General features: G+C 44.9%; 1 protein-coding gene across 1 annotated transcript in view; it reads left to right on the top strand.

Annotated features, from left to right (window-relative positions):
• The first annotated feature begins 284 nt into the window (after nt 1-284).
• The window catches only part of LOC121232746 (complement component C6-like), a 35,401-nt gene continuing 24,626 nt past the window's right edge, over nt 285-11,059 (top strand). Inside the window, 1 exon segment of the mRNA XM_041121148.1 lies at nt 285-308. Coding sequence (XP_040977082.1) covers nt 285-308 — 24 coding nt within the window.

Raw genomic sequence — 11,059 nt, 5'->3', positions numbered from 1 at the left:
AAGCTGATTGCCGAAAATGGTAGGACTATTCTTGAATCCTTGTGGCAACACCGTCCAAGTGAGCTGGGTCTTTCGACCACTCTTGGGGTTTTCCCATTCAAATGCAAATAATTTTTGGCTGGTCTCATGGAGAGGGAGGCAAAAGAAAGCATCCTTCAAATCTAAAACAGTAAACCAAGTCAATTCAGGTGTTAATAAGGTCAACAGGGTATATGGGTTTGCCACTACCGGGTAAAGATCTTCAGTTATCTTATTCACCGCCTGTAAGTCTTGGACCACCCGATATGACCTATCGGGCTTCTGAACAGGTAATATAGAGGTATTGAATTCAGACTCACACTCTTTTAGTAATCCCAACTGCAAAAATTTTTCTATCACCGGCCGGATTCCTTCTCTGTCTTCCTTCTTTAGGGGATATTGTTTAATTCTTACCGGCTTTTGGCCTTCCTTGATCCTAACTTCAACAGGTGGAGCACTTTTCGCTCTTCCAGGTGCATCAGTAGCCCATACCCCCAGGTACACTTGGTTTAAGATGTCCTCTTTAATGCTTCCTTCTAGGGGGAGACTGGTTAAGGTTAGGCTCAACATTTGAATATATTGCTGATCTTTTACCTCCAGAGTAATTTCTCCCTTTTTGAATACAATTTTTGCTCCCAATTGTTCCAACAAGTCCCTTCCCAAAAGTGCCTTTGGGGAGTTGGGCATATATAAAAATTTATGAATGCCCCACTGTTTTCCTAATTTATATTCTAAAGGTTTACAAAAATATGCCTTTTCACTTTGGCCAGTCGCTCCTTTCACCATGACATAATCATCTCCCAGGGGCATCAAAGCTCGGTTCAGACCTGAGTATGTTGCCCCCGTATCTACCAAAAATTCTACCTCTTGTTGTGTTTTCCCTAGCTTGATTATAACCAGTGGATCCGCTAGGACAGATTCCCCAGGTTCCCGTCAATCTCCCTTCACATGGGCTACCATTCTTCCTGTTTGAGCCCTCTGATCCTCCTTGTTCCTTGGGCATTCCTTTTTCCAATGACCAAATTTCTTACACAAAGCACATTGATCCTTGCCCAGTCGGGGCAAGTCTCGTCTAGGCCCTCTTCCTCTTTCTTCCTGGATAACAGCCAGTAATTTCTTTTGCCCTTGCCTATATCCTTCCTCTCTGTTACTAAATACTCTCCATGCTTCATCCAATAATATTTCTAATTCCTACCCTCTGTAGGGCATAATTTCTGAAGTTTGCGCCTTATATCCCCTGTAGATTGACCCAAAAACAGGGAGACCAATTGGTGTACTCCTACCTCTGACCCAGGATCCAGCGGTGTGCTGCGGCACATTACATCCCTCAGTCGATCCAGGAATTCAGATGGAGACTCGGAAGGACTCTGTTTGACGGCATATAAAGCTGACCAATTTATAGTTTTGGGGATTGCCCTCTCCATTCCTTTTGTAATCCAATCCTGATACCCCTGCAATCTTTCCACATGTGCAGACCTATTAACATCCCACTTTGGGTCTTGGAGAGGGAAATATTCCTTAATGTCCCCTCCTGTGATCTTATAATGATCTTCAGCTAGGTTCCCTGCTGTTTTTAAAATCAGCTGTTTCTCTGTCTCAGTCATATATTCCAATAATAGCTGTATATCCTTCCAATCAGGGTTATGCTGTTTTACAATAAATTGGAAATGCTTAGTTACACCTATTGGATCACTCCTATAATCTTTTGCAACCTTTTTCCATTCCCCTAGGTCAGCAGTAGAAAAGGGTACTTTGATTAACATCGTCCCACCATCCGGCCCCACCGCCTCTCGGAGAGGTGCTTGTAAAGCTGTTGAGGTAGTTTTCTTCCTAGTCCGGGAAGATACAGGGCTGTCCGGGGGGGTCGGAGTTCTATCCGAGTCTGCATCCTGTTCCTGTGGTCGAGGGGGAGTCTTAAACAAATCAATTAGATCTTGTTCTGGTGCCTGATGGATTTTATTTGCCTTAGTACATCTTTGTCCAATACTACATGCCGAACAGCACCGCCTCAGTTTACCTCTAAGCTCCTTGTTGTTTTCTTGCTCAAGTGCAAGCACCATGGGGTCCTGTGGGGGTACCATTCCACAGTCCCTTTGCCACTCCGGATGGTTTTGGAGGGTGTAAAACATGTCTGCATACGAAACCTCATCCCATTTTCCTTCTCTCCTTAAAAACAGCATTAGTTGTAATAGAGTATTATAATCTATTGACCCATTAAGTGGCCACTTAGCATCACCTTCTAACTTTTACAACGGCCACCATTGATTGCAGTATTTAATAAGGTTCTTTTTATTTTCCGTACCTCCGGTCCCAACAATATCTTTCCAGTGGGCAATTACACAACCCAGAGGACTCTTCCTCAATATTCCCCCTTGATTGTTTCCCATTTTATAACTTCTCCTTTTAATAAGCTTCCATGCAAATCGTTTCTTACACCTCTTTATAGTTTTCTCCCAGTTTTCCTCCCACACGTCCTGAATTTCCGGGATTAAATTTTCCTTTCACACACCAATTTCACTATTTCGGCTACCTTTCCAACCACAAACAATCTCAACTATATATGTAGCCCATCCCCTCTTATCCCAGGGAGTCCAAACTCGACACTCAGGGCATTCAATATCCCCTCCACAATCTATTTGCAACCTCTGTTTACACCACACACATTCCAGGACATATGAGGGCATACACTCATTTCCTGGATGTAAAAGACACCTTTCAAATACCCACATGTATGCGATGCACCATACAGGGACTTTCTTATACCAACACCACAAAATGATTAAGATAATCAAACTCAAAATTACAATTACAACGCTAACATATAAATCTAAGTTCCAAATCATCAGGGAATCACACTTTTGTTCGTCTCTGGCCGTACCCCTTGTGGAGTTACGAAACTGTGGATCAGAAGTCCACACACGCTCCGCAGCTGAGCTGCATCTCTTTTACTCAAACATTCAATTCACAGTTTAGACATTTACACATTAACAAGCATATATACACATATAAATCTCAACATAACATTTCCACATACTCACACAAAATCTTTAACATTAAATTTCCAAACATTCACATCATACAATCATCGCTCCAGTTGACAACCTTTCAGCAGCTGCAAAAATGTACCAAGCACAATTGCGAGGGGGTGCGCTTACCCTTCTCCTGCCTCTTATATACCAGTCATCGACAGGTCCGTCCTGGCTCCCGATACTGGGATGCAGCGGTCACCCCGGATTTGCTCGATCTACCCCCAAGATCGCTGGCGGCCGCTCTATCGGTCAGCAAATCCCCCCTTGTTACCATACAGGGTACCCTCCTCCCATACGGGGACTCTGCTGCACGCCAGACGTCTCTGCGCGATTTACCAGCTGCCCCGGCCCATACAATTTACAGGCTCCCTTTGTGACACATACCGTTTGGTCCGCGGCTTCAGGAGGTCGTTGTCTGCTCCCGCGGTGAGCGGCTGGCAGCGGAGGCCCCTCCGAGGAAAGTGCTCGGGGCGCGCCGAGGGGCGTCCGCTCCGCAGTCGGTCCCGCAGCCGAGCAGAGAGTCTCCTGGCTGGCTCGCCAAACTGACATGTGGAAACAGACTCCACTATCAGTGAGATTGTAAAGTAGGTATGTTCATTCAGCGCTGGGCAGCACGGGGGGTGCGCGCCTGACGCGGCAGTTCGCTTCAAATTTATACAGTCGTGTTACATATACATGAAGTTTCGCAATACGCCTATACATAAGCATGATCTATCCCCGCTTCATATTAAAACTAGTTCCAAAAGTCACAAGGCCGGTCTTGGCTGGTTTTTGGGGTGGACTGCTGCTTCTTATCAGGGACTATCTCCTGCCCCAGCCAGCCTCAACAATGCAAATGTTAAGCATCACTTCTCATCCCCTTGGGCCATGTCTACCTCTATTGAAATTTCTTTAACTTCATTATAAGCTAGATAATTATTAAACAGTTCTTTTCTACATCCATATATCTATTACATCTACTAAGGTTCCTTTGGCTCCCTGTTTCACCCTTATATGTTTTTAATTTGCTAAGAGAGTTCTATCAAAATGCAACTTTTCTCTCAGAAGGTCAATTTTTAATAGATTTTACTGAAATAAGCAGTTTGTGGGCATAGGCACAGTGTAAGTGATAAATAGGACTTCCACATTTTTGGCTCCTTAGTGTCCCAGCCACAGTTTCTAGCATTATTCATTTATTTTTGTTTTTCTCCCAGCAAATGAGAAATTTCCAAGGAAAAAATAATTGCAGTGTAAGTGTATTGATTGAAATCAAAATAACTTAAATAACAGGTCTTAATCAGGTTTAAATGTTTGCCTAAATGGGCAAGCAATTTATACAGTTTAGTTATACACATTCAATTTCCAAAGTTCTTCCCCAAAACTATTACTGGTAGTCGCTTATCTACCACAGTTTCTGTTGGACTAAAGTTTCCCCACTTCAAATTAAAGGTACAGTGTTCTTTTATTCTACAGCACATGCTCAAGGAGAGTGGGGGGGGGTAAGTCTTTTGGTCTTGAATTGAGTCAGTGGTCGTGATCTCCCCCTGCCGCCTTTACCTTTCCTCCAGTTATGGAAGATTTTTGCTGACTTCATGCCTATTAGCAATTATTCAACTTTTGGAGCCTCCTGGGGTAGGATATTCCCTTCTTATCAGTCTTTTAGTTCTTCTTCAGGGGCACAGTCCTTAGCAAGCCGTGCCTTGTTTATACAAAGGGTATCTTGTTTCACAAGACCTTTGTGGTCTTCTTAAGGTGGCTTAAGTACATCATTTCTTAAGTACATCAGGTCTGGTGATTGCAATATGCTGACGCCTGCACTAAATGTTCAACTCATTCCAGGTTCTTTCACCAAGACTGACTTCAAAGGTCAAAATGGGAAATTGTATAGCCAAACCCATGATCTTGGAATATCCCTTTCATAGTCACCAGAAGGCCAATATGCCCCTCCAGTTGGCTGTGAAGCAGCTTGTGATGCCTCAGCGGAGAGGGATATGATGGCAGTCTGGAGCAGCCTGTGGAGGAGAAACCATAACCAGGGCAGCCTAAAGTGCTGCCAAGCCTCTGTGCAAACAGGGTGATGGATGGATGGATGGATGTAAGGATGGATGGATGGAGAGAATGGGACCAGTGGAGGACAGTGGCAGCAGGTCATTGCTGCACTCCAAACTGGACAAGCAAAGATGAGTGTTGCAGCTGGGGTGGTTATGTACCAGGAACATATACAGAAGCTGAGAGCCAGGGCTATTCATGCCCAAGCACTGGGAATAGAAGGATTTAGTGGAGAAAGTGTGGGTGGGAAAGCAAGCCTCAAAATGCCTGCAGTTAGCAATGCTGATGCACCAGAGGCCCAAGTGTGGTGCATTACTCATGAGACCTCCTTCCTGTGGAGTTAAATCCCAGAGGGTAGCGTGGGCTTGCATCTTTACCAGCTTCCGCCATCAGCAGCCTCCTCACATCCTGCATCCTTGTGGCTCACAAGCACAGAACAAAACCCCTTCTGGTATGGTCTTCCCTTCTGCATAGCACTGTCTTCTCTCTCCAGTGTGAGTTCATGCAGACAGCAGGGAGCGGAGAGGGGAATCCAGGCTGCACTTGGCTGTGCTGCAACATGAGATGAGAAGCAGAGCTGGTTGTCAGTGATGTCTTTATCCAAGAAAATTAATGACTTGAAGATCATGTAGTGGATTTAGAGGTGAACAAATCTTTTTTTAAAATAGGTGAATAAACCACTGAGTCTAAAAATAGATGAGGAAAAGGGCAAGAAAAGTAAGCGACTCGGCAAAATCCATAGAAAAGGAGGCATGGGACTGGGTTTTGTAATTTCTTGTTCTTAACCTTGTCTTTGGTTGCCTGGACTACGCTTCCTCTGCTGCCCTATCTTGAATTTCATTAATTTAATTACTTCATTGGGAACAGGAGCAAGACCTTAGGCTGGGATTTCCAAGGACAGTTGAGGGACTCAGAGACTCACTGCTGGTTTCCAGAGGGATTATGTTGTCTTTAAAACCTATTGAAAAGCCAAGATCTCAGTTACTTGTAAATGGTGGCTTAGGGAATTTGAAGTTCTTTTGCTTTCCTTTTGCTTGCAAAGCAGGAGGTCAGAAGAATTATGTGGACCCTGGTAGAGCTGTCAGTTGATTGTTGTATTTGTTGGCCATTGCATGTAGCCATCAGGTTCCTTGACAGGTAAGTATACATTTATGCTTTCTACAGTACATTTTAAAGACAATTCCAAAGAAATGTAAACCCAGGAGTTGTGTGACAGGTAGATTTACAAAAACAAAATCACAGTATGACCCACTGGATCCACCTCTTGTACGTCTCAAGATGTGTTAATACAGGTATTTTGGTGGTAAGGCTGAAGATCATAAGCCACTCAAAAATTAGTCCCTGAGGACCTACCAACGCCTTGGACAGGGGAAAGGACAGCCTGTGACTGCATGGATATCCATGGCAGGGAACAAGGGAGCAGTTAGTTCTCCCTCTTCATCAGTCTGTGTGGGTTTCCACCCATGTCTGCTATGGAGGATCTAGCAGTGTGAGTAGATAGTGTAGGCATAAGGGAGATCCCCCTTTATTTTCCTGAATATGCACAGATTTATAGTGCAGCTCAGGAGATTAAGGCTGCCAGATGCGGCCGAGCTGGGAGTTGGGTCAGCTTGAGGGTCTCACCATGCACTCTGAAGGAGTGCAGTGGGAAGGGTGAGGAGGGTGTCTGGCAGAATGACTGCCTGGGCCAGATGACATAGCATAGCATTTTTCACTCATCTTCATACAGGTGTTCAAGGAGTCGTGCACACTGTTCTAGAATCATTTAGGTTGGAAAGGACCTTTAAAATCATCAAGTCCTCTATAACCTTGGATACAGAGGCATACACATTAAATTTGTACAGCCAGCTGCACTCTGTATGCATACTACATGCAGGTTAATGCACACGCAGCAAGTTTGGCATGCAACTCTCCTTCAGACACACAAATGTCAGTGTAAGGCATGACAATTAGAGACCCACAGCTGAAAACCTAGCCATTAGCATGCAAAGGAGCTTCAGTACCATCAGAGTCCCCTGTGCTTTGTCTTACCATAAATGGATCATGAAAAATCATTCTGAATCATGGAGAAGAGCACAGTTCCCATAATTGCAGGTGAGTGATGTAAAGATGGAATGGTAACACCACCAACTCCATCCCACTGTGGGGCACGGGGAGTGACAACGGAATAGTCATCTCTGCTCTGTCAGCAGAGCCATCTCAGGAGCCTGTCTGCCTGCCATGGAGGCATGTGTGCACCTGCAAATCATCATTAGATAAATCTACAACCACAGCTCCTGCTCTGCTGCTGGGATGCTGGACTGGGAGTTTAGGTCCATCCCAAGGCTTGGGTGGAGAGCTGAGAGCACGCCTTTCTAATGCAACACCTCCATTGACTTTTGCCTGAACTGATTTCATCAGTAAATTCTGTCCAGCATCAAGATTATCTCACCACAAAAAAGCGTACAGGTAAATGTTTGTTTATGTTTGCAGAACTGTAACAAAAAGGGGACATAGCTGCATTTGAGACAAAATTCCTTCCAGGATTTGTGAAAAGCTGTGGTACCTTACCACCCTCATCGTGCCCATGGCAAGGATGGTACCATCCAGCAGGAACTGTGGTGTAACCTGCCATCTCTAAAGCATTTCCATAGGGGTAGGGACACTAATGGCAGAAGACAGAGGTGATGTTTAGTCCCAGGGAAAGGAAAGCAAAGCACCATTTCCAGACTTGCCCTTTTTCTGGAAATACTTTGTACAGGGTTTCCTATGCAAAGAAGGACCTACTTCTTGTTCCTCTGTGTCCTGGTTTCAGCTGGGATAGAGTTAATTGTCTTCCTAGTAGCTGGTACAGTGCTATGTTTTGGGTTCAGTATGAGAAGAATGTTGATAACACTGATGTTTTCAGTTGTTGCTAAGTAATGTTTCATCTAAAGTCAAGGATTTTTCAGCTTCTCATGCCCAGCCAGCGAGAAAGCTGGAGGGGCACAAGAAGTTGGCACAGGACACAGCCAGGGCAGCTGACCCAAAGTGGCCAAAGGGGTATTCCATACCATGTGATGTCATGTCTAGTATAGGAACTGGGGGGAGTGGGGGCGAGGGGATTGCCGCTCGGGGACTAGCTGGGTGTCGATCAGCGGGTGGTGAGCAATTGTACTGTGCATCGTTTGTATATTCCAATCCTTTTATTATTACTATTGTCATTTTATTAGTGTTATCATTATCATTATTAGTTTCTTCCTTTCTGTCCTATTAAACTGTTCTTATCTCAACCCACAAGTTTTACTTTTTTTTTCCCAATTCTCTCCCCCATCCCACTGGGTGGGGGGGGAAGTGAGTGAGCGGCTGCGTGGTGCTTAGTTGCTGGCTGGGGTTAAACCACGACACTCTGCTTCTGTTGTGGGTGACCTGTAAAACAAGCACACAAATATGCATGCACACATCTGTCATTCCATCTGTGCCTCTGATTAGAAACATCTAACCATATACTTGTTCAAGTTACTTTATAAATCTATTGTGATAGGTAGTGTGTCGTGTTTCTTGGAAGCAGCCTTTTTCAGGTCACAGAGTGTAATTAAAGGCAATTAATGCAATTACTCACAACTGTGCTGCTGATAATGCTCCAGATGCCATTATGGCACTATGCTTCCTGCCACTGACCCTTGCAGGATGAGCCTTTATGTTCTCCTAGTGTTGTCTTTGTGGTTAAACTAGGGGGCTAGAAATGGGAGAAAAGTACAATTTATTGTTCCTAACTCCCCTCACTCTGAAAATTTCAAGTGTGCTAGGCAGACCCTAAACCCATTTGTCTATTCTCTTTTCTGTTCACTGCCTGATGAAGAATAAGAAGGGGACAAGGTGGAGTGTTTGGTGAAGACTGCCATGGAAAATGGTCATAGATTAAATCTTATAAAGCACTTATATATAAAAAATATATTTTACAATAGTCTGTTATGCAATTAAACATGTACTAAATGTGTTGATTTCCACTGATGAGTTTTATAATTATGGAGTAACTATTCAAAGGGACTATAACTTTAGGCAGTAAAATCTGAAAGACTTGAATTAGCTGTGAACTTCAAACTTTTCCTTTGGCATCCAGCCCTGTCTTTCCCTTTTTTCTCAGCCACTGCCAAGTAATTTACAGTTCAAGAAAGGCTAATGGAGCTATAAACAAAGCACAGATGCCTCTCACATTTCCTTTATTGGTCTGTGGTATGAAAATAGCCACCGCTTCCAGAGGAGTGCACGTGCGTAATTACAGAAGTGCCTCAAGTGTCCTGCTTATCTGCAGAACAGGTACACCATAAATCATCTTTCATCTTCAGTGGAGCTGGCTTAAGGGGCTGAAACCTATCTGAATTCACTCTCTGTCCTCTGGGTTTATTTTTGTAAAGTTAGCATTGGCCTACTGGGATGATCGTTAAACTCATTAAGTCTCTAAAGAAGGATTGACTACTGTAAACTCAGTTTTAAGAGCTGTCTTAGATAGTGGGATATCTTCAGATCACCTCGTGAGCCTGTCAATCACTGCACACACATTAAAGTTCAACATTTCCCACTCGCACCAGCATGAAACAAAAATAACTCAGCTGAGCTGAATGGCATTGAAACCGTTTTATAGCAATGCATTCGTGACCGAATTCATTAGCACCAGGTCAGGGCTGCCTCATGTTCTCCTATGCCTTTCCCAAAATGCAGGTTCAGCGGTGCTGGAGCCTGGGCAAACAGCACTGTCCTGCTGCAGCTGGTGTCTCTGAGCACTGCCTGCCTCCAGGGCCAGCTCCTGCTGCTGCTGCTGCTGCTGGGACGGGGGTGCAGGGTGGCCCAGGCAGGCCAAGCACTTTGGCAGGGAGGGCTGAGCCAATCTCCCTGCTTTTCATGGGGATGGTTGCAGGAAAGGGGAGTCTGTGTCCTCAGAAAGATGCAGTAGGATTCATCCAATGTTTCCTTTGGAGAATGCTGACTGTTAGCAGATGCCGGTAGCTGATGCTCAGCTTCACTGCAAGCAGGTGTGTTAGTGCATACATGGATATTTCAGGACATGAGCCCAAATGAGCAGAGGTAAGCTTGCCTGCACATGCACCTTGCTGTTCACTCCCTGGTTTGCTGAAGCTATATTTGCCGGCTCTAGGACCTTGCAGGGCAAGCAGTCCTATCAGATACAGCAGGACTCTGCAAAGCTGAGGCTGATCTTCAGCTCTTTATTAGTCAGCATTGCCCTGCACAAAAGAGGCAAAGAGGCTGGGTCGTGTATGTACCAGCCAGCCAGAGGAAAAGCTTTCCAGACTGACTGTTTTCATAAGCACTGATGTTGAGCATTTGCATCTCGGCTGACAAGAGCCATGGTTTGATTTTTAGGTCTGCATAGAAATATCACAGATCAAACATGACAGAGTTGCAGCAGAGACCTTGGAACCCATCACAGCTCAGGGCCCTGTTCACGCACCCCTGCCCCCCACCAAACTTCGGCTGTTCCACCGAGTGTGTGGCTTGCAGGGAATATTGGAGAGGCAACCTTTAGATGGGTGGTACGACTATAAAGGGAAGTCAGAAACAGGGTCTCTAAGATAATGATATTTAGGGTAGTTGTTCTGATACTAAAGGAGAAGCAGCTTCTACCTGCATAGGGCATTATTTCTGTACTGCATCGTATAGTCCATATAATGCCCAGCAACCCTCAAGACTTTTGCCCTCTGTATGGTTTCTCCTATCCAGCTTTGCAGAGTGTATCAAGCATATCTCAAGTATGTACATGCCTGTTCCCAGATCAATTCTGTCTCAGCTGCCCCACTTCCGCTCCCGTCCCCATCACCCTCAAACACACAGTGCCATGGTGAGCTAAGGAGTCTCCAGCTGGGGATTGGCATCCTTGGCTGGCCCAGCAGCACTGTGGTGCAGAAGCCATCCCTCTGTGCCTGGTCAGGAATGTCACCTTAATTGTCATTGCAATGCACAAGTGAACAGAAGCTTTCCTACTGAATTCAATTACACCTTCTCTTGAT

This window comes from Aquila chrysaetos, chromosome W, assembly GCF_900496995.4.
Source record: "Aquila chrysaetos chrysaetos chromosome W, bAquChr1.4, whole genome shotgun sequence".
NCBI lineage: Eukaryota > Metazoa > Chordata > Aves > Accipitriformes > Accipitridae > Aquila > Aquila chrysaetos.
This window is presented reverse-complemented; position numbering and strand designations above follow the sequence as displayed.